Below are 24,385 nucleotides of genomic sequence, written 5' to 3' on the forward strand. Positions count from 1 at the left end.
TAAATGATTAACCCTCCCAATTAGTCTAATGTTACCTAGCAATTGCAAACAATTAAAGCAGCATTTTATATCTACCAGTCTTCATGAAATCCATGAAACCTTATGTGCACCTAGAATAGTAGAAATGACACCACATAGACAAGGAAGGCAAAATTAAGCACATGCCTCTTTTAGGATTGCTGCAGTTAGTAATGACAAAAACGAAAACCACAAATTATTTTTATTATTTTGCACGAACAAAAGATGCAACACTTATGCACGTTTATGAGCACACATGTTAGTCCCCCCATGTGTAAAATTTATTCTAGATTGAGTTAGCACAACACATCACAAATCATTAGTTTTATTATTCATGTTATGGAAATGTGACTTTGCGAGTTTAAACAGAATTCTGTTTTCTATCCCGCTCCATCAACTCCCTCATCTGGTGATTAACAAATCACCACACCACCACCCAAAATTTGGTAATTTAAACTTCCGAGAAAATGATTCAAATTCATTTGAGTCAGTAAATCCTAAAAACCTGTGTCAGCAAAATCCTCGGAATTAACATAGCGTTCTCTGTGCAAGTCCTGTAACTCAATCTCCCTTTCTTCTTCCTTTTTGAGTTTAAAAATCCTTCTCTTTTCTTTCATTTGCTTCTTTCTTTTATGTAGTAAACAACCAATTTTTGTCAAAATAAAAATGAATATTATTATAATCAAAGGTGCCAAAATCTTGCCAAGAATTGAACTTCCAATGTCATGGAACCAATTTTTAATTGCTTGGAATCTTTTTGAAAGTTTTTCTGTAAAATCATCTTCTTCTAAAGGAATTATTTCTGAATGCATTTGTGTAATGTTCTTAATGTACATCTCAATATTCTTACTTTCATCAGGTATATATGTGCAACAATGTTGTACATGCAAAATGCCACAGACTCCTCCCTCTTTTGCTAGGAGTATGTCTAAAGCAAGGCGATCTTGAATCACCATGGATCTGATTGCAATTACCTCAACATTCACTAATTGGAATCCATCAGCTGTGTCTGTTGATAATCTGTCAACAATCGTGGACAGTTTTCTGATTCTCCCTGCATTTAGGGTTATACCAACAAAAGGTATTACTGCTTGAAAAATGTCTCCCAGAACTTCTGTGAAAGTTTCTCTTTTAACTCTATTTACATAATTATGAATTTTGAACAAACCTTCTGAATCTCTGTCAACATGAAATACTTTAGGAAAAACAATTCCCACATAACAAGTTCCATACCAATGGTCTGGAAGGTTGTAGTAGGCCTTGTCACCACAAACAAAATAAATCCCAGGAAAGATTGGATCTTTTCCACCTTTGAATCCCCAACCTCCCAAAATCTGATAAGTATCTTCACAGTTACTTGCACCTACAAAATAATTATCAAAAAGTGTATTATCTCTTCTAATGCAAAGCTTTCCACTAACTGGTTTGTCTATGTGAATTGCAAAATTTTCAAGCATTTTGCCATTTAACTTCTCATCTTCTTTCTGCCAGAACCTGGACTTAGTCTGTTTGACTACTTCATTTCTTTTATAAATTGCTCTCCTTTCCTCAACCAGGTTCAAACATTTCTTTCCCTCAGCACTTAATTTGCAGGTTAGATTATTCTTGTAAGCATACTCATAAGTGAGTTCATTAGTAACAAGGAAAAATTCCCTCATCTGTTTAGCTTTCTTATGCTTATTTAAAGCACCCTCAATTTTTATATTTGCAAAAATCTCGTCAAAATCTGAATAATAATATTCTAAGCGTCCAGTTTGATAAAATAAGCTAGTTAACACACTACATGTTACACCATATGTAAGAGGAAGCATATTGTATGTCACTCCCTCAGAAACAGAAGCAGGTAACTTTACGCACACATAACAATCCTTTGCGTCCATTACCTTGACATATTCACTCAAAAGCTTTGTGAATGTATTGCTGGAAAAATCACTAATAGATTTATCTTGATGAATGCTAGGTTGATGATTAATAACTTTTGCAGATGCACTATGTTTAATTTGACTAACTGAAGCTTTACTTGTCATATTAATTTTGTGTAATTCTCTGTTCATCTCTAAAGGGATAATCACAGCTAAAACTAACCAGAGCAGAATTAAAATGAGCAGACACACCAGAGTCATCTTACAACATCTTTTGAATACAGAACACCTAGAAGTGCTCTCCTTAACATAAGGCATTTTACCTCAAAAGAAAAACAAAATCTATTTTAAATAAACTAATTATTTATTTATACCCCCCTTTTAAAATATTATTATATTTTTTTTTTCAACCCTAAACAAGATTTCTTCGACCTTATGTCACAAATAAGTTCTCTTCAACTAAACAGTTTTTCTTCGACCTTGTGTCAGCTAACAAGATTTCTTCGGCCTTTTGCCAAATTATCAATTATGTACTTCAATCATTGTCACTAATTTCCTCGATTTCGTCTTCTTCCTGACTACTATCATAAATGTCAATGACAGGTGGAATTACTAAATAAGTCCACTCAGGAGACTTGTATTTCTGGTTTGGTCTTATTATCCTTTTTCCTTTTCTCGACACTACTTCAATTTTCCTTCCAACTCCAACTTCTTTTCCAGGACTCTTTTGACTACTGATTTCTTCAACTTGCTCTTTTGGTTTCTTGATCAACCTAACTCTCAATCTTCCACCGGGCCAATAGTCTGCTTTTCTCACAAATTTCTTTCTTGGTTCAGAAACATTTGATTCTGACTTCCAAGCCCTTTTTCTTTTGCTTTCACTTTCACCATCCACGTCACTTTCTTCAGTTTCGTAGTCTGAAATTTCAATCGACTCAGGAACTTCTCTATTCGGCAGTTTCACTCCTTCAGGAACACCACTTTGTTTTCCAATACTGGTACTCGGTAATTCGTCTTCGTCCTCTTCTTCAATTACCTTCAACTTCCCAGATTTCGGATTTCCGTTCCTTACTTCAGAGCTTGACTTCTGCTTTTCGATACTCTCCTGGTTTGAAATTTCTTTTTGTTTCGCTTCTCTGTTTCCACCAGAACTAACTGAATCCTCAGTTATCTTTCCTTTTAACAGATTCTCTTCACCTTCAGAATCTATTTCAATAATTTCCAAGTCTTTTCTTGTCAGTTTTCCATTCACAGGCACAGGTTCCAGATGTCGACTTTCCTGTCGATCTTCAGAATCTGGACTTGTTTCACCTTCTACTTCAGAATCAGAATCATCTGTAGTATCACTTTCAACATCAGAACTTTCAGGAGTTGGTACTGGAATAGTATGACTAGGATGAATCCAACGTTTCAATCCCTTGCATTTCACTGCATTAGTAGTGATCAGAATTATTTGCCTAGGCTTCTGACACCTAGGAGCCAGACAATTTCTTCTCCGATGTACTTTTGTTCTGACCCAATCACCAGGTCTCAGATCATGTGTCAAAACTTTTTCATTTGATTGTGCTTCAGTTCCCACCTGATTAGACACAGAAGTCACTATATCAGATAACCTTTTACAGTAATCCAAAATAGCACTGTCATTTATGCTCAACAATTTGCCTACAGGTACAAAAGCTTGCCTCATAACTCTTCCCATCAAAATTTCATGAGGACTCAAACCTGTCTTTTTATCTGGTGTACTTCTCAATGACATTAGAACAAGTGGAAGAGCATCTGTCCACTTTACACCTGTTTCAAGACACATTTTTCCAATTCTGTTTTTAATTGTTCCATTAATCTGTTCCACTACCCCAGATGCCTCTGGTCTGTATGCACAGTGTATCTTCTGCTCAATGCTCAAAGCTTCACATATTAATTTCATCAATTTGTTATCAAAATGGCTTCCTCCATCACTCTCAATAGTGACTGGAAAACCGTACCTTGGGATAATTTCTCTGAGCAGCAGTTTTGCTACTGTAATTGAATCACAATGTCGTGTAGGAAATGCTTCTACCCATCTTGAAAATAAACAAACAATCACAAGAACATATTTTAAGCAATTGTGTAAGGGCATTTCAATGAAATCCATTTGTAATCTGGTAAAAGGACCACCCTCTCGACCAATTATTCCTGTCCCTACCACTGATTTTCTGTTTGGATTCATTTGTTGGCATGATAAACACCTTTGACAAAAAGATTCTGCAATTGTTCTAAATTTAGTATTGAACCAAGTCTCTCGAAAAAGTCTGATCATAGAATCTCTTCCAAGATGAGCCGGACCATGATATAATCTGGCCATGTCAGCAATCAAGCAATTTGGTAATACTACTCTGCCATCTTTGTAAACCCACACTCCATCTTCATCACGTGGTCTACAATCTGATCTTAACCACAGATCCTTTTCCTCATCATCTGCTTCATTTTGTAAATCTCTAATCTCATGCCATGTTTCTACAACTGTTGTTAGCATTAATGAATTTGAATCAGATTCTTTACTCTTTTCCCGATTGTATGCACAACCTTTTCTTGCGCAGTACTTTGCTGTTTCATCTGCATAGGCATTGCCTTTTGAGATATAATCCACTCCTTTAGTGTGCGCAGCACACTTTACAATTGCGATTTCTTTCGGCAATTGTATTGCTTCAATTAATCTTTTAATGAAAACTGCATTTTTAATTGGTGACCCTGCTGATGTCATATAGCCTCTCTGAGACCAGAGTTGTCCATAATCATGTACAACTCCATACCCATACTGACTATCAGTAATGATGGTAACTCTTATATCTTTTGATATTTCACATGCACGAATCAAAGCAATCAATTCAGCCACTTGTGCTGAACGAATTCCTTCAAGACATGATGCTTCTTCAACATCTGCAATTGTACAAACAGAATATGATGCTTTTAAAACACCTCCCTCTGTCCTCAAACAGGAGCCATCCACAAAGTAGACAACATCTGATTCAGACAAAGGTACATCTTTAATGTCCTGTCTTGGTTTGGTGCAAAATTCCATGACATCTAAACATTCATGTTCTGTTTCAGTATCATCAATAATTTCAGAATCAGGCAGTAATGTAGAAGGATTCAGATTTAAACATCTTGAAATCGAAACATTATCTGCTCCTAGTATGATTTTCTCATACTTTGTTAATCTGCTGCTTGTCAAATGCTGAGTTTTACCTCTTGTCAGTAATATTTCAATTGAATGAGGTACAAAAACCTTCACAGGAAATCCCATAATGATTCCTTCACTTTGTTCAAGACTGACACTTGTAGCTGCAACTGCTTTCAAACAACCGGGTAATGCTTTTGCAATAGGATCAAGAACTGCAGAAAAGTATGCAATAGGTTTCTTTAGATTTCCATGTCTTTGAATCAACACAGACAATGCACATCCCTCTCTCTCACTGCAATACAGTTCAAAACCTTTCTCATAATTTGGCATACCCAAAGCAGGAGCTTGACATAAACTCTTTTTTAAGTTTTCAAAAGATTCCATCTCAGCTTCATTGAGAATAATTGGATCTTTTACATCAGATTTTGTCAATCTCTGTAATGGTTTCGCAATTACTGAAAATCCACGTATCCATTGTCGACAGTAACCCACCATTCCCAAGAACATTCTGACTTGTCTCTGTGTCCTTGGAGGTTGCATTGCCTGAATCATTTTAATTCTCTCAACTGTTACCTGTCTTTTTCCCATTGCAATTCTGTGACCAAGATATTTCACTTCTTGTTTGCAAAACTGTAATTTTGCTGGAGATACTTTATGTCCCTCATCTGCAAGATGATTCAACAGTATTATTGTGTCTGTCACACAATTTTCTCTTGTCTTAGCAGCTATCAACAAATCGTCGATATACTGCACCAACGTAGACCTACCAGGTAAGTCTAGGTTTTCCAAAGATCTTTTTAACAACTCATTGAATATTGAAGGACTTTCTGTATAGCCCTGAGGGATTCTACACCATCCGAGGGTCCTACCTTGGAATCTGAAAGCGAAGATTTCATGACTGTCTGGATGTAAGGGAACAGTAAAGAATGCATTGCAAAGATCAATGACAGTGTACCATTCCGCATCATGTGGAATCTGATACAAAATAACTGCTGGATTTGGAACCACAGGGCAACATGGAACAACAATCTGATTAACCTTTCTCAAATCTTGTACAATCCTATACGTTCCATTTGACTTTTTAATTCCCATAATCGGTGAATTGCAAGGACTACTCTCTATTTCTTTTAGTACACCTTGTTTGATGAATTTTTCAATCACAGGTATAACACCCTCAATTGTTTCTGCTTTCATTTTGTATTGTGGAATGTTAGGAAATTCTATTCCCTGCTTTAAAGCAATTTTGACTGGATCGATATTTTTCATTAGACCCATCTCATTCCCAGTAAAATCCCATATTTCAGATTTCACTGTTTCTTTAAGCTCTTCAGGTAAATCTTTCTTTTCAAATGCAGAAAACAATTTTGTTTCATCTGTTTCCATTAGCATCATTGTCATCCTGTACAAACCATCTTCCTCCATTGTTTGTAACTCAACCCCATCAGGAGAACAATATATTCTACAATTCATTTTGCACAGTATGTCTCTGCCCAATAAATTCACTGGACTACTGTTACAAACTACAAATCTGTGTTTGTCTTTGAAATTTCCAATTTCAACTGGAACTGGATCAGTCAAATCAGTTTTAATTTGTTGATTGCTTACTCCAACAACTTGGATGGTATCCCCAGAGAGAGGTAGGTTTTCAATTTCCACTGATCTAACAGTAGAACGGGTAGCACCAGTGTCCACTAGAAAAGTGATGTCTACATCATTAACTTTCCCATTTACAAATGGACCAGACTGGTCAACCTCAAGAGTGGCTCCAACAACACACTCTTCCTCCTCTCCCGGGCACTGTCAGCAATAATCATCAGAATCACTATCTTGGCTTTCTGTTAACAAAAATTGTTGTGAAGCATTCTGCATTTGTACCCTTTGCTGCTTTTGTGGTTTTATTACCTGTTCATTTCCTTGAAATCCCACACCAGAATTATATTTTTGAACTCCCCCACAATTCGGAAATGGTGGCTGTGGCAATTGATTCTGACGGTTATTCACCTGTTGCTGCAACTGTCGCTGAATGTTTAACTCGTTTAACCCCTGTTGCAACTGTAGCTGTTGCTGCAGGTCAACATCATTCTGCATCTGTGGATTTAATAATGGATTCTTTAAATTTTTAGGAGGTTTAGGACACTCGTCTCTCCAATGTCCAATTTCGCCACAATTAAAACAAGGTAATCTTTGTTTCAACTCTTCAATTTTCGGACTAAATTTTCTCGCAAAATTATTACCTTTAAACTTTCCTTGTATCTGGTTCGTATTTCCAGTTTGAACAAAATTTGTGTTTTTGTTACCCATGCTGGCAATCTGTTGCTCAGCCACTTTTACCTGAGCCCACATGGCTTTTTCTTTGAGCTTCTTTTGTCTCACTTCTAACTCATCGCTACAATACTTAGCCTTTCTCAATATATCATCAACAGAAAGTGCTTGCCATCCAACAATGCTATTTCTGATCATGTCTGCAATTTCAGGTTTCAGGCCATAAACAAATCTATAGACAAAATGACTCATGTCCTTTTCATCCAGCTTTTCATAGCCACTGTATTGTTTAAAAATTAACAGTAACCTCTCGTAAAAAGAATGAACTGATTCTTTTGTTTCCTGATTTGTCCTTTCTATTTTAACCCAATCAACTTCTTTGGGTGGAATTTTATTTTTCAACCAGTAAATTACTTTTTCGTAAAAATCCATTACAAGGGGATTTGGAGCACCTGTTTCTTTGTTTCGTTCAGGTTCTGTTTTTGGCCAACTTATTGATATTTTACATTCTGTCCAAAGATCTGATGGGACGACAATGTCGAAAAATCCATCCAGATCAATCCACAAAACTTTTGAAACTTTGATAAACCTATCTACTTGCCTATACCATTCTACTGGCTTCTCCCTTAATTTCGGAAAATCATTTGTGAACAGTAGTATGTCCTGTCTTGACCATGGGACATGAACATATCCTCCCCCTGCAATCTCTCTCATTGGAAATTGTTTTGACAGTTTTTCCAATTTCTCTTCTTCCTTCTTTTTCGTCCATTTCACTCTCCATTTATTCAGTTCTCCCAATTTTTTAATGTAAACAATCAAATTTTTTATGTGCAGTATTCTTCCCATTGAGTTCAAACTCTCAATGTAATTTTCTGAAAAGTCTAATCTGTAATGTTTTGCAAAATTCTTTTGTTTATTTACATCAATTTCAAGTTCAGCTGCTAGTTCTTCTAACTGATCATATTTATTTTTCGTTTTCCACTGAATACTTTTACAAATGAACAGTAGTTCATCATCTCGATAGTAATTTAAACTATCAGGACCAATCGTTCCAATTATTAATTCCTCAATATTTGCTTTTAATTTAGCCACATCAAGCTTCGGTGTATTCACCCTGACTTCAGAACTCCCTACATCTGATTCTGCACCCATCGGTGTTTTAGGAGATAAATCTTCATTAAAAGTTAAATCTGGCATTCTTGATCTTGAAGAGTTTATTTCAGATATATCTGAATAAAATTTTTCAGCAACTTTCTGAATTTCTGCATTTAAAGGAATAGTCAACCCTGTCTTGTTTGATTCTCTTTGCTCAAAAACAGGCTGAACAGGACCAATTGTTACTGGAACTGTCACAGCTTCTATGCCTTTTGTTATTTGTCGAATTAATTCTTCCTTAGATCTTAAATATTCAGAAGGATCAACAGCCTCAACATTTCTGGTTTCTCTTATATATTCTTTTGGAGGTTCCCTTGCTCTTGGAGTCATTGAAAAATGTCTACCTTCATTTTGAACATTATCAAATTCAGGTCTTCTTGGAGTTTCAATGATTTCACAATTATTTGGATAAAGTTTTGGAGTTTCATTAATTGGAGGTGCACTCGGTGAAATTTCTGTAGAAACCACCGGAGTCGACCATGATCTAGGAGGTCTCAAAGGCTGATTCTTTCTAGCTGTAGTGTATATTTCTTCCATAACTGCATCTTCAGATTCACTTTCTAAAGGAGCACTATTTCTTTTTTCATTAGCTTTCCCAGCAGGAGTACCCAAAACCATTTCTTGAATTAAATACAATCCTTCACTCATGTTTCCCTGTCTCCACATTCGTAATCTGTCTTCATGAGTTTCCCTTCTCCAAACTGGAGTTTTAGAAGGTCTTTTAATTCCGCTAGCTTCCCTTTGTAACTGATACATCTCATCCTCCCACTCAACTAAAGCTTCAAATTGAGTTGGTCTCGGTTTTGGACTAAGAGCATTCATTTTCTCTCGCAAATTTCTCAAAATCTTTACATTAAATGAACTATCATCAGGCCAAGTCAGAACGCCATCATTCTTTGTATAGCGTTTCCAGCTATCGAACCATAAAACAGTATGATATCCATATTCACCTTCCATGTACGCTGCAGGTGTTTTATACTTATGAAGTAATTTACCACCTCGCGTTTCTATTTTCTTGTCAGGCGAAATTAAATTTTTAAGTTTCTGAAACAATGTTGGCTTTTTCTCAACATGTTTAAAATGATAACTCATCTTTCAGAGTTTAATTTAATTCACAAATTCGTTCGTAAAATATTTCCGGAATGTTCCGCAAAAGCAACCAATCCGTGCGCGAAACACACCAACAATCCAATGACAGTTGAGCTACGTCACTTTTTTGCTCAACTAATAAAAATGGAGTTTTTCTGAAGAACCAATCAGCTTACAGGTCGTCAGAGACTCAAGAACCAATCAGAGTACAGTTTGTGACGTAGGTCACCCAATCCCAGCGCGGCTCTGTGACGTACACAGCAGCTGCGATTTCTCGTTTCTCACTCCTAGCGTTTACCCCTCCTTCACAAAATCTTTTCACAGCGCCATTTTAAGAACGCTTTTCAGTGTAAATTAATTCTTTAAACAATGACAATAAGGACTCATCTGTTTGTTTAACTATTTAGGATAGTTTTCATACATACAAGTATCCACACTTCGGAATAGTCGGCGCTATTTTCACTAAGGATAATTTTCAATTGTCAGTAGAGTAACTCTTACCCCACCCTTCTAACACGTAAAATTATGAACTCGTTTTCCTCTGAACGCACCGCGAAGTGACAGTTCGAAAGTTCCACTTGAACATAAATTACAAATCAAACTCGCACTTTCACGCGGAAAATTCCCTAAATTCAAACACACATGAAATCCGTACAGGACTCTCACCTGTTTATAGAAATCATGCACCGTTAGCAAAATAACGATGTTATCCGTACAGGACTCCAACCTGTTTATAGATATAAAACATGTACCCTTACAGGACTCTAACCTGTTTATAGGTAATCATGCACCGACATTACTCTACCCTTCATTCAAGCTCGAATATACCTAATACTCTTATCACAGTGAGTTTTATGGAAGGCGCTTTGTCCCTATTCTCATGCTGCTCTAATTTCCTAGGTAATCCTCACTATACAAGATTCTAACTCTCCCTTCACCCAGTCCATCCCTGCCCTGTTCACCCCATCATCTTTCTCCAGATTATAACCCCACCAAAACCACAAGGCAATTTATTTCATCACCTCCTATCCCATCATATTCATTCAATCTATTTCTCATCTCGTTATATCTTCCATTCTATCCCTCCCATTCCATCTGCTCGCTCCATCCCACTACCATGACCATCCAAGCAACTTTACATCCCACACATGCTCATTTCCTTCAACCTCCTTTTCTCCATCAATTCCTAACTACCTTTAATTTCATCTCCCTTCATCATGTCACATCCTCTCAACGGAATTGAAATAGCACATCACCTCCTTCCATCTCAGCCCTTTAACCTCCTCAGCATGTTTCCACCTCATCACATTATCTCGACTTCAATCACATAAACCTCCAGCCTTCTGTCTCCATTCATCATTCCCTCCTCCACCACATCACTCACATTAACTTTTCCATCTTTCTCATGCACACTCATGCATACCCTCTCGCTGCCCCCATTCCACCAGTTCACTGTTCATCCCAAAACCTTCCCCGGTATTATTCTAACCTCTGCCATCATTTCAACTCGTTGTGTTTTCTGTGATTTTTAAATCTTCTACTTCGTGATGTGTCCCATTCCTTTCCTTATCAGCCAGGATGTATGCTCACATTTTCTATTAACAGCCGTCTATCCCTTAATGTATGCCTCTTCCATTCCTAATATCAAAACTCCTTGACTCTGACTTAAATTATGTTCTCCCTGTTTACTACAAATTACTCAATTACAGTTCAGATAGGCCCTCTAGGATCTCTTTCCTCTTTCTGCTAGTTTATGCCTCCTCTGAGATGTCATCCCTGCATGCAGTGCAGTATGCCACATCCTCTTTATTTGTCAGTCCTATCACTCTAGGTCTATGGATGCCACATCTTATGTAAGTCCTTCACCCACTAGGTTATATAACTTATATACATCCTTTACTGTCAGACGCTGGGCGTGGCCTACTCAGATCTTAGCCCCCTAACCCCTAGGTGCATTTTGCTCTTTGATACCAGCCCACCATCCTATTGTTTATATCTCTTCCTTCATATTAGTCCTTCCCCTTTGATATATGCCCCTCTCTGATGTCAGACATGTATTCCCTGCTTTATTCCATTCTCTGAAATCGAGCCTCCATCAACAGGTTTATGTATGTCACTGCCTGATTGCTTTCCATTCTTCCTGTAGTTCGTGCTTTTCCTGCTGTGTCATCAGTCCTCTATCCAAGCTCCATTGATTGGAAAAGAATTAATGTTCAATCATCAGAAGCCTTCCATACCGGACTGATCGAAGATCCATGCTCCAGTGCCATCCCTTCAAACTCATCAAATGATCCTATCAGGTAATAATATGATTGCCTTCAGGACTGAGAGCATCAGGGTTTGATAATATTCTGCGGCTGTGTTATTGCGCTCAGTTTAGCGATACTAGCATATCCTTCAACCCCCTGGGAACGGGATAGCATAGATACCATATGACACGCACTCCTGTAACCAGGTTACCAGATGAGGACATTTAGATAATCTAGTACAGTTGAGGTCTGCATGCTGCAGAGTCACTGTTCAGAGTTGGTAAGCGCTCGTTCTTCAACATTAGGGGTGAGAGGAAAGAACGAAAAGCTCTTACTTTCTCTGGCAAAACCTTGAAAGCGTGGAACACTGGCCTCACTAGGGAGTTTTCATCTGTCCCCTTATGCTCTTTTCTTAGGAACATCTTCTCCACTATCATTTTGATATTTTACTGCTTGTATTTATTTTACTTTTGAATTTTTGCAGTGCTCACTTTCACGCTTGGAGTGTCAATGTGATGCAGATTTAGCAAAACAAGAAACTGCGGTCTCAGAGATGCACCTAACATGAATCCAACAGGAGAACTAGAACTTGGAGTGTTTGCTGCATGCTTATAGACAGCAAGAGTAGGCAGTCTGGGGGATAGAGGACAGAACCTGTCACTCGAACCGAGAGCCCCGTGCTCCGGCGCCTGCCGCTCTGGCCGCTGCGCCACACCTCTCTCTAGGTTAAAGTAAACAGCTGGATTGCTTGCACCAGGGCCTCTGATGATCACATTCGGTGTTCCTCCATCTCCCCCTAGGTGGGTATGTTATGCGCTTCTTTTCGTTCTTTATCTGTTGGATCTCCTGCAGGCATCCCTTTCTCATGTGGTGCTGATAACAGTTCTTCACAGCACTTTTATTGTAATGTACTGACACTTCAAGCACACTGTCACTTGTTTCCTTGGACAGATTTTGGTTCTTTGGGCATCTCAACATTTATGGCAGTAACGAAGGGTCCTGGCAAGAGCTCGGCACCAGTCTGTCCGAAGCACAGATGACTCTGCGCGAGCTGCAGGACATCAACTGGATCAGCAAAAGGTACTGTGCATGACTACAGCAGGCTGCACAATGTGATTATGCAGTGTTTCTTAAATCAAGCTATTTTTAAATGTTTGACTTTGCAACTATCTGTCACTAAACAATGTACCATATTGGAGTAATTTTGTAAAGAACTGTCACAGATAACTGTGTACAGTGGCAAAAACATGAATGGTGACACATGGGACATCTGGCGCAGTGAATAGTGACTTAGGCCCTCATTACGATGGCGGTCGGATGGGCGTCGGACTGCCATCATTTCGGGCTTGAGACTGTCCCTCAAGCATTCGGCTTCCACAACAGCCCAATTATGATACGACCGCAGCGCAGGCGGCCATAAACATGCCAATTTGAATTGCGGCTTGTACTGAACACAAATAGCAGTAGAAAATGGCATGTTTTAAACATTGGTGCATGTGTATGTTTGGGGAGCACCACATGCCTATCCTCCCCCCGCCCCTCCCGGGCCACATAGCAGAGGCCCATGGGTGACTAGGGCTCTGCTTGGGGGCCCCCAAAGTCACTTTCCAACAGCCTTTTCATGGTGGTTTTCCCGCAATATTAAAGGCTGTTGGAAACTGACATCCAAATCCAGACAGCGGTGCTTCCTCAGGCACCGCCTCCATTGTAGGGATTAGGCCCAGAGTGCCGCACCAACAGGCTCCTTGAGGCGGCGGTCTTTCCCAAGCGCCATGCGCTCCGACTACCAGTATCCCAATCCGGCAGTCGGATCACTGCCTCAAATGACCGATGGCCTGTCAGTGGCGTTCCGCCCGACATTATAATTAGGCCCTTAGTTGCTTAAAATATATGAATAATCAAAGACTGCGCAATTGAGTCCCATATATGCAATAAACATAGCTGTTAATGTACTTGACACTTCAAAATTCTTTCTTAGGATCAAAAGGGCTAGTCTGGTTAATAAAGTTGTCGACATTTCGACCTCAGCTGTATATAATTGGACAAGGTCATCATCGCAACAGTGGTTTCAACAAGCGGTCACCATTTATAATGGCTCTTTAGACGTCAGCGGAGACAAAATATTACTTATAGACAAATTTATATCGAAAAATCTAGTTTATAAATCAGTTAGGTGTATGCCGCCAATAATTGACGCAGCAGATATAATGCGAGAAGCATATACTCTGGTGCGGCTCAGACCATTGATTGAAAATGGAACTTTGATAGACTTATGCCACTTCATCAAACTGAGCCCTTTTGCAGTTTCAAGAGGAGGGTTTCCACAAGGCATTATTCCTTGATTTTCATAACCATAGAAAAGCATTATATAACCTGATACCTCTTGTTTTGTGCCTATGTAGATTTCAGTTCATCTCTCAAATATTGTTAATGAATATCACCTATCGGCGAGGTCAGACGGATGAAGAAATGACATTGGTCTCTGATTCTTATACACTGAAGCATAAACCAGAGTTTGTCTGATGCTCGGTAGAGCTCTGATGCTAAGGAGCATTACAACGTGTGCTGGGAAATAGGTTTATAGTCCGACACCATTTTATTCACTTTGTTTGTTATTTATGTCCCATGACACTAGCTGATGTCATCCCCTTGAATATACAATCACAGTGGTCTGGGGGGCAATTGGTGTGTCTTGTTCATAAAAGAACTTTTGAATATGGTGTTTTGAAACAAATACAGTAGTTCTCGGTGAGGCAAAGACCTCCAAGGGCTGTGACGTCTCAGAGGGAATTCTAAGGTTGTTCAGGACCACACTGACTCTGGTATTTACAGCGGTACAGCTGGAAATATTTGTCAGGGCACAAATGAAAGTAGTGAGCCCAAGTTGTATCACTAGTGTGTGTATTAGTGAAACTTGGGGAAACCTTTTCAAAGTATGTAAGGTAAAATGATAAGACTTGTCAGTGCTTTTAGTTTTTTTCACTTTCTTTTCTTCTATTTTTTTGTAGATGTCTCTTTGAGTCCCTCCATTTTAATAACTTCCTTATTCCTCCTCCTTTGTAATCCTCTCCGTTTGTCTCTTTTGCCCCCTATTATGAAAAGTATGCGCAAATCCCCAAAGAGGGCATGTGGCTCCATCCACATGTTGGTGCAAAGAGTACGTTTGTTTGGGCAGCAATTGTTTGCTTCCACAAAAAAGTGCTGGCCTGCCACACAACTGTGATCATTTTGTTTATTTATTCAGCTGCCTGAACTTGAACCTTCAGGGGCACATGCAATGCTATTAAAGTGTAGTTAACTGATAATGTATGTCAGCACAGATGGAAGGAAGGCAGTCATTAACATACATTGATTTTTAGGTCTGGCTTGACAGTGCAACTGTCACCTGACCTTTTACCCTACACTAATATTATTCTACAGTTATTTGCTTACACACAAATAGATATCCATTCCCATGCTATTTACTTGTAATGATTCACATTACCATGCAAAATTCCTTTGAAGCCAGACCTACTGGCATTGCAATTCAGTGGCGGCTGAAGATGTTTGAAACTGGTAAGGCGCAAAAGTCATCTCCGACTTGCTTTGAGTGACACCAACTAAACCAAGCGAGTTTGCTTACTGTTGAGTAAACTAACCCCTAGTCAAGTAATGGTCTGTTTGGATGTCAAACACTACATGGCTTTAAAGTCCCCGGCAGCAATGGGACCAGTGTGTGCAATGCATCACATACAGCAGGGTGCACAAGTGCTCTTCCATTTGTTTTAGCCACTATTGTACATAAAGGAGGTGGTCGTACCGGGGTAGATGTAAACACACATTTATAAAGCGTGCATATTGGTGCAATAGGTGAGCTCATAAGAAAAGAATCCTAAATCTAGGACAGCTTTAACCTCCTGGCATTGATGTAGTATGTGTGAACATGTCGATTGCACAGTCATTTCTCAAGCTGCTTGTTTCACATGCTGTTTTTTCACTCTGCTCGTAACTATAGTTAATTGTAGCCCGAGGACCCATCTCAGTTATAGGTATCTCAAAAAATAAGTCGTGCAGACACAGGCGCCTTACTTGTCTGCAGTGTCGGGGATGCATGACACAGCTCTGCTATCATCGTGGAATTCTTTAGTCCATAACTTTGCGCTCAGCACTAAAGCCCTGTCAGAGGATCATTTAAAAAAAACATAGCCAATCATTGTGCACTTTAAAATAACGCTGCTCCACAATTGGCCATGTTGTCTTCTCTTCCCACCCCTGTGCTGTCTGGCTCTATTGTGCCCGAGCCTTGGAGGATGCTTTGTACCAAAGAGCCAATGCGGATGTAGCTCTCATGATATTTATTATATTAAATATCACAAGAGCTGCACCGGAATCGGATGGACAAGGCAACACAGTGCCCGAGTGAAGTTACGGAGGGCTGCTATTGCTGGCCCAGCCCCTGCCCTCAAGGCACAGTGAATCTGTACTGATGAGCCTTAAGTGCGCATGTCAGGCTGCCCCAGTGCAGCTACTTCCCAGTCTGCCATGCGCACTTAAATTGCACAGGCCCCTGGCTCTCCATTGCATAAGCGATTCCCCCTCCTTCCCTGTTGGCATGTGACACCAATGAAAGTAAATGCAGCCAGCTCTGGGACGGCACGAAGTCTTGCCAAACTGGAATTCAAATAAGTAAAATAAAGAATTAAAACTGCTTTATTTTCAAGGAGGATGGTTGGTGGTTCACAGGCCCGGCTCCAGGAATTTTTATTTGGGTTAGCCAAGGGTGCATTTGGGTGGGCCACTGGGACTCAATTTGTCACATATATTTCTGAGCAGGCCTGCTTAAGGGCCCTCATTTATCTCTTCTTACTCTTGCAAGGCCCAGTAAAGCGCACTCTTTTCCAAATCTCTTTCTAAATGTTATTACCTTCAAAAAGTGCTTTTTCCTTGTAATGTTCATTTGATGGGAAGAGGAGGTTTCTGAGGTGGGGGTATCAGGCAAATGACACTTCTCGGGTTCCCTCTGTGCGAGCCTTCAGGGAGAATCCCTCTTCATTACTACCTCCACCTAACACCAGACTCTGCAACACACTCCCTTACAGGCTTGAATATCCACTACTCCTCTCCAGTGCACCTTATGTCACAGCTGACCTTGGGCCCAAGCCCCATATCAGGCAACATCAGGCTCCACTTTCATTTTGCCCAGTAAAAACATTAGAAAAATCACCTTCAAACTTAAAACATTAAATATGGCAGTAAATGTAATTAGCACGCATTTTAAAGTATGTTCCACAGTAGCCCTTATGACCCGACTGCTAATTAAATAAACAAAAACAATAAGGCCATGACAGGGCCGGCTTTATCGCTGCTGCGAAAGTCTTTTTTGGTGCCACACCAATAACCTCTTTCTCCGTAAATACCTTTACTACCACCTTCCAACAGTGCCCCTCATCCCTCCATGACCCCCTCTATTGACCTCCTCCTCAGATTTCCTCACTGTCTCACGCCATAAGTGCCTCCCATATCCCCATAGCCCCTCCCCCTCATGACCTCCTCCTTGGAGACCAGTACCCCTTATCTCTCTGTAGCCCCTCCCACTCAAGACCTCCTCGTCTGACTCCTTCACTACCACCCTACACCAGTGCCCCTCATCTCTCCCTAGCTCCCCCGCCACCCCATGACCTCTTCCTCGGATTCCCTCACGGTCATCCTCCACCAGTGCCCCTCATCGCTCCTTAGCCCCTCCCACTAAGTCCTCCTCGAATTCCCTCACTGCAACCCTCCAACAGTGCCCCTCATCTTTACGTAGCCCCTCTCTCATATGCATTTCTTTTGTTGTATAGCGCTACTCATATCAGTGTAGTGTGTGTCAGTACTTTACTCAACGCGCACATTATACAGAGACTATGAATCATACAAGTATGTAAATCAGTCTATAGGGAATGTCACATAAGCCAATGAGGATTACAAGGTGTATGAATCACATGTATCCATACTGGTGGGCAGTATATTTTAAAAGGGTTTGGTATAGGGAAACACAACCTTAGGATTTAAAGACTATCCCATGGGGGTCAGCTTTACTGATAAAAATGCATATCTGTCCAAACATACTCATTTTAGCAACATTAGAATAATGAAAGACTGGGGAAGTTCTAACTATATCACAAAACAAAAAAAGTGAAGTTCTAACTATACCATTCATGTTTGTAGGCAGCTCTTAGATGACAGTTCATAGGTCACTGTCCTATGATACGATTGTAACTTCTGAACTTCAAGTAACACAAGGATCTCTGTGACAAAGGCAGTAACCCACTGAGCTATCCAGATACAATACAGTTCATCTGCATTTAAAAACTACTAAAAAACAAATGATTGCTCTCCAGCAGGATCGTTAATCACCAGCGTTATCTGGGCATTTTGTATTGTCTTATTGCTGTCCTGCATCGGCCATGATAAAGATAAAAACTGTTTAAATGAAGCTCACATGAAGTATGTGTCCTGCTGGGCCTGTGCAGATTTTAAAAAGAAAAAAATGTAGTAACACATTCTCTTACCTACTGCATTAGTCAAACTTTGTTTATGTGATATATCAAGGACCCCCTGGTAAGGATAAAGTTCCTGGGTCAAGGAAATTAGTTCAATGCGAAGGTATCAACCCAGGCCAAATTACAAGACAAACACTGGCTATTTAAAGACAAAAATTATGCAAAAAATTATGAACTATAACACAGAAAAATATACTGTTAGTAGTCGCACAACTTTCTTTTACCCCTATTGAGGAACCGGCGCTGTTGCCAATGCATGTTCTTTACTTTATTTTCTACTAGCTTTATTTTTTCTGTCGCTCTTTCATTCTTTCATTCCCTCTCTCTTAGATTTTTCACTCATGTTTATTTCTTCTACTCCTCATGCTTTTCTCCATTTCCATTCCTTTGTTTCCATCGCTTTTCCTTTTCCTTTGCCTGCACGTCCTTCTTTCCTGAATGTCTCCTTTTTCGTTTATCTATTTATTATTTCTATCATCTCTGACTGTCTTGTTTCCCCAGCACTCAATCCTATTTGCCACTGTTATTCAGTCTCTCCGCAGTGCACTTGATTTTTACGATCCTCTTCCAGAGCCCTGCAGAGCAGATTTCAGAGTTGAGAGATATTATAAATAAAAGTAACCCTCACCTTTATCCTTACTATGTGAGATTATATGCTTTGCACACTCCTGCCATCTAGTGTCGGGCTAGAATGATTACAAGTTATTTTTCTTTAAAGAAGGGGCTTAAGTTTCGAGGTGAACTGAACTTGCTGAAACCCACACTGCACCAGGGAACCGACTCCATCTCCTTTCCCACAATTGGGCTTAGTTGTGCTTCAATTGCTAAGTCACTGCAGCAACCAAAAAAGTGAAAACGTTTGACACCAGAAATACATATCCATTCACATGCTATTTACTTGTAATGATTCACATTACCATACTAAATTCCTTTAAAGCCAGACCTACTGACATTGCAAATCAGTAGTGGCTGGTGGAAGTGGTGAGGCGCAAAAGTCATCTTCAGCTTTCACTGAGTGAGCAAAGGGTGTGACACCAACCGACCCATGGGAGCTCGTATAATGCTGAGTAAACTAACCCATAGCCAAGACATGGTCTGTTTGGATGTCAAACACTACATGGCTTTAAAGTCCCCTATTAATCGATAATATTAAATGCCAGCCGATTTTGCTGTGGCGCCGTATCTGGACTAAAACACAGTGTCATCTAACCCGCTCACTGATAAGTGACTGTTTGGCTTTGGAAAATTGGAGAAAAATTCCATGGCTTGTGTATGTGTCCAATTTTTTTAAGGATTTGGATTGTATTTCTTATTTTTTTGAACCCTCAGTGTTGACAACCATCACCAGGAAAAACCTGAAAAAATGATGTTCAACTCATCTTAGGGGATTACGTCTTTCTCAAGAAATAAGCGAATCCTCAAATGTACAGAGTTTATCAGTCCAGACTGCTCCGGGTATTCAACCATACCTAACATTCCATTTAAGTACCTTTGAAAAATATGTATTGACTAGGTTTCGATTTAATTCTTTCTTTCGCCTAGTTTCATTCCCAAAAAAGCAGGACTGGTCACTTAATCCAACGAAATGCCCTTGTGATGGCATATCACCCCAGTCTACAATGCATGTAATATTGTTTTGTAGATACTACGAGCTTTCTCGCAAGCGTTGGATTATTCCTTTATTACGAAACATGGGCCTGAGAACATGTCGGCCCGCTTATTTGGCTCTGCAGTTTTTGGACTCCCAATACATTGCTGAGTGTGTAGCTTGTTTCCTAAAATCATGTTTAAAAATTCGCTGTAATTCTTGAGTGTTTTAGTTTATTTTATTTTATTTTTTCCTTGTCTGCCAATGAATCATTGTTAACAATTGGATAACTGTTTTAAATCGTACTTTGTCACTGTGAGTTTTTTATGCACTGCAGCGTTTTATTTTTGTACTTTTTATGGTTTCGCTAAGATGTAACCGAATAAAAGTTTCATGACTGACTGACTGACCAAGTCCCCTGCAGCGATGGGAACAGTGTGTGGAATGCATCACATACAGCAGGGTGCACAAGTGCTCTTCCATTTGTTTTGAGCCATTCAGAACTTCAGTCATAAAACAGCATAAGCAAAACCTAATGCCATAACATCAGCCGAGGCGAGGACACAGGAACAGATAATATAGGAAAGAGTTTGGAGAATACTCCATTTTAGTTTTAGCCCTATTACAACAGTGGTTTTTGCCACATACCAAAGAGGATCTGTAACCTCTGGTTTACCTAGTGACCCCAACATGCATGCATGCAATGCTTATTTTTTACTTGTAAAGCGCAGCAGCTGCCCCAGCAAAGGGGCGTCCTGGAGCTGACAGCAGAGTAATTGACACGTACGGGTGGAACAGATAATAGGACTACGGTGCAGGGAAAAGGTGAGTTTTAATGGCCTTCCTGAATTCTAGGTAGTTTTTAAGGCCCCGGATGTGAGGAGGAAGTGCGTTCCAGAGGATGGCCGCCCTACTACGAAAGGAGCGGCCTCCACCACGGACTCTCCGTGTCCGGGGAACCACCACCAGGTGTTGACCCTGTGAGCGGAGATGTCATGAGGGAACATATGGCGAGAGGAGGATGGCCAGGATAATAGGGATGGTCAATTTCAAGGCTTTGAAAGAGATGCATAGAGCCTTGAATTCAATTCGCCTGGCCACGGGCAACCAGTGAAGATGACGAATGGCGTCAGGCACCGGGCAAGACCTGTGCAAACCCAGAAGGGTTCTTGCTGCCGCGTTCTGTGCCCTTCGTAGGCTCAGAATTAAGCCTTATTGGACCCCAAATACAGAGAGCAGGCATAGTCCAGACATGACATTACAGACGCCTGAATGATGATCTGTCGTGTGGGTGCATAAAAGAAACCCAATAGGGGTCTAAGCCCCCGTAGTAGTCAGAAGCAGGTCCCTGCCACCTTTTCAGTTTGAACTAGGAAGTTGAGGGACAAGTACAGACACGCCCTAGAATTTTCACAACCAGCTTGTGGGGGGTGAGGGGGCACCACCAAGGCTAGCGGGCCACCAGAGTTCCCTCCACTGACCATATTCCTTCCCCACCACCAATACCTCCAACATGCTGGCTTTCAGCTGGAGACAGTAGGTGGTCATCCAGTCAGTGACTGCCGCTAGGTCGCCCTGATACTTAAGGGCGTCCCGTTCGGCGTCGTACGAGAGTGCCACCACCAACTGTGTATCATCGGCGTAGGAGACCATGGTCAGACCTCTGCTCTTGTCTACTGCAGCCAGGGGTTGGACGTAAAGATTAAATAACAGGGGGCTGAGGGAGGAACCCTGTGGCACCCCTTGTTTGATGGGGTGTTCGTCTGAGGCATACGAGGGGACTGTTACCACAAACGACCTCTCATGAAGGAATGAGGCAAGCCACTCCAGTGCCGGACCAATAATTCCTGCCTCCTCCAGGCGTCGCAGCAGTATGGCATGGGACACTGTGTCAAACGCGGCACTTAGAACCAATAGAATCAGTTCTGACATTCAACCAGCGTCCAGTGCTGACCAGAGATATTCTGTCCCGGCCAGGAGAGCAGACTCCGTGCTGTGACCTGGTCGAAAGCCATTCTGGGAGGGGTCCAGTGTGTTATTCATGGTCAGAAAGTCCGACAGGAGGGAGTTGACATATGCCTCTGTGATCTTTGCCGCCCAAGGGAGAAAGGAAATAGGGCGGTAGTTCTCCAGTTTAGCTGGGTCAAGAGAAGTTTTTTTTTAGCAGGGGTATCACCTTGGCCTGTTTCCCTGCCCTGGGCATGCTTGCCATGGCAAGGGACCCATTTATCACCTGGCCCAAAGAGGATATGATTGCAGGAAGTACTTTCCAAAATTGGTCTGGTTTGAGCGGGTCTGCAGGGGATCCTGACTTAATTTTGCTGCACAATGCTAGCAGCTGGTCTGCAGGGAGTGGCGGAAAGGCATCTAAGGAATTAGCCTTTTGACAACACCGTGTCACCTGCACGTTACTATTTGCAGTCGTAAAGGACCTGCAGATGTTATCCACCTTCTTAAAAAAGAAGGTGGCAAGGTCCTCACACTGCTCATTGGACTTGATAGTCGGCCGAGCGGCGGTCTGCTGGGATTGAAGGCTAGAGAGTATCGAAAAAATGCTGTTCGCTGGGTTTGCTACTCTTGCGGATTTGATTGGCGTAAAATGCCGCTCGTGCCAATTGAATGGCCTTATGGTACCTCTTAATCGCCGCCCGGTAGATATCCTTCGCAGCGGAATTGAAGTCCCTTCTCCATAATTGCTTCAACCTCTTACAGCCCTTGCGCATATAGGCCAGTTCGCCTTTTTACCATGGTCTAGTTTTAGATTAGCGGTTAATAGACCATTTCTCAGGAATTAGGCTGTCTAACAGCTGGCTGATCCAGTTGGAGAACACCGTGTATGCCTCATTGGAGTTGTCCGGCAAACTTGGGCAAGCAACCAAGTGGTAGGTGTCAAATTGATCCCAGTTCAATTTGTGCCATGGGCGTTTGAGAGAGGTCGTCCGATCCTCACTCTGTGCAGGGATTCCACCGTGGAGTAACATAGGGACCAGATAGTAGTCTGTCCATCCCATGAGGAAGGGCACGTGCACTGTAAGCAAGGGTATGTTCTTGAAAACTGGGTCTAGCAGGTGGCCGGCAATATGCGCCGGACCCGGAACCAGTTGCACTAGCTGGCATGCCGCAAGGTCAGCTGCAAAATTAGCCACGTCAGTGTCATCATGATTGTCCAGATCCCCAGTGACGGTAAAGTTAGCTGTGTTAACCATCAACGCGTTGACCGTCTCCGCAAGGGCTTCCTTAGAGATTGTGGATGGCCAAAGGGTTGGTATACTAGAAGCTCTGACATCGTATTGTTTGGGCTCAGTGTAATCTTAAAGTGTGCTCATTCGCTTACAACCTGTTTTACGAAAGTACAGGAGTAGCAGGATTTGAAAATAACCGCGATGCCCCCGCCTCTAGATGCTGTGTTAATAGTGAGAATACAATAGCCTACAGGGAGCGCTAGGCCAGGCTCGGCTATCATGGCATCAGAGAGCAACGTTCCGTAGGGAAGAGGATGTCTGGAGAGGCGTCCTCTAATAGGTCATGGACATAAGCGTAGTGTTTGGCTAAGGAGCGACAATTAAAATAAAAATGCTAATATGCTTCCTATACCGGGGGAAGTGGCAGCGTGGAGACGGGGTTGATGCAGCATTGAAGCCACACTGTAGACAACAAGCCCTCAATAGCGTCCTCACAGGACTGTGTGCAGCTGCTCACCGAATTCCCAATTTTTGAAAGATCGTTCCAGGCATATGTCAGCCTATCTGTAGTGAAAGGGGCAGCATGTCTGGCGTCTGGCGATGAACTGGTGCGGACGGGCTCAGACGGGCTTGCCTTTGGCATGTCCACTGTGCGCGTCCGCTGCGCTTCCGCGCCATCGGCCCCTTTTCACTGGGGCTTGTGCCAAGTTTTTAGAAGACTAGAATGTCTCCTCCCCCAAAATGTCGGTGAAGCACGGCACACCAGAAGTGGGTATCCGCCACTCACAACACCCTCCACGCAAACATCCTGCGAATGGCTGGTGGTGGACCGGGGAGGAACTGGCGGAATCTAGTCCCAAACTCGGGTATCGGTAAGTGAGCAGCGAGTTTTAGTGCACTTGCGCAAATTTTAAAGACATATTATAGCATAGTAAAATTTCAAAGTCAGGTCACATACTCTAAAAACATATTTCCTAAAACACTCGAGGGCACACACACAGGTAAAACAAACACAGCTACCTACAACCGAGCTGTCCTCTAGCACGTCAGTTGCATGCTGTGATCATGAATCAACTGCGATTCCGCACCATCTGCCCCTTTTCGCTGGGGCTGGTGCCAAGTTTTTAGAAGACTGGACCATCTCCTCACCCAAAATGGCAGAGGAGCACGGCACACCGGAAGTGGATATCCGCCACTCACAACTCCCTCGACGCAAACAGCCCGCTAATGGCTGGTGGTGGACTGGGGAGGGACTGGCGGAATCTGGTCCCAAATTCGGGTACCGGTAAGTGAGCAGCG

The 24,385-nt window shown here is 41.5% G+C and overlaps 1 protein-coding gene across 1 annotated transcript in view; it reads left to right on the plus strand.

Annotated features, from left to right (window-relative positions):
• The window catches only part of LOC144769444 (polycystin-1-like), a 640,821-nt gene that overhangs the window by 547,412 nt on the left and 69,024 nt on the right, over nt 1-24,385 (plus strand). The window contains exons 47-49 of the mRNA XM_078653538.1: nt 5,763-5,810; nt 11,693-11,846; nt 12,747-12,875. Of these exons, the coding sequence (XP_078509664.1) occupies nt 5,763-5,810; nt 11,693-11,846; nt 12,747-12,875 (331 nt within the window). The remainder of the gene's footprint in view (nt 1-5,762; nt 5,811-11,692; nt 11,847-12,746; nt 12,876-24,385) is intronic.

This window comes from Lissotriton helveticus, chromosome 7 (genome assembly GCF_964261635.1).
Source record: "Lissotriton helveticus chromosome 7, aLisHel1.1, whole genome shotgun sequence".
In the NCBI taxonomy this organism is placed as follows: domain Eukaryota; kingdom Metazoa; phylum Chordata; class Amphibia; order Caudata; family Salamandridae; genus Lissotriton; species Lissotriton helveticus.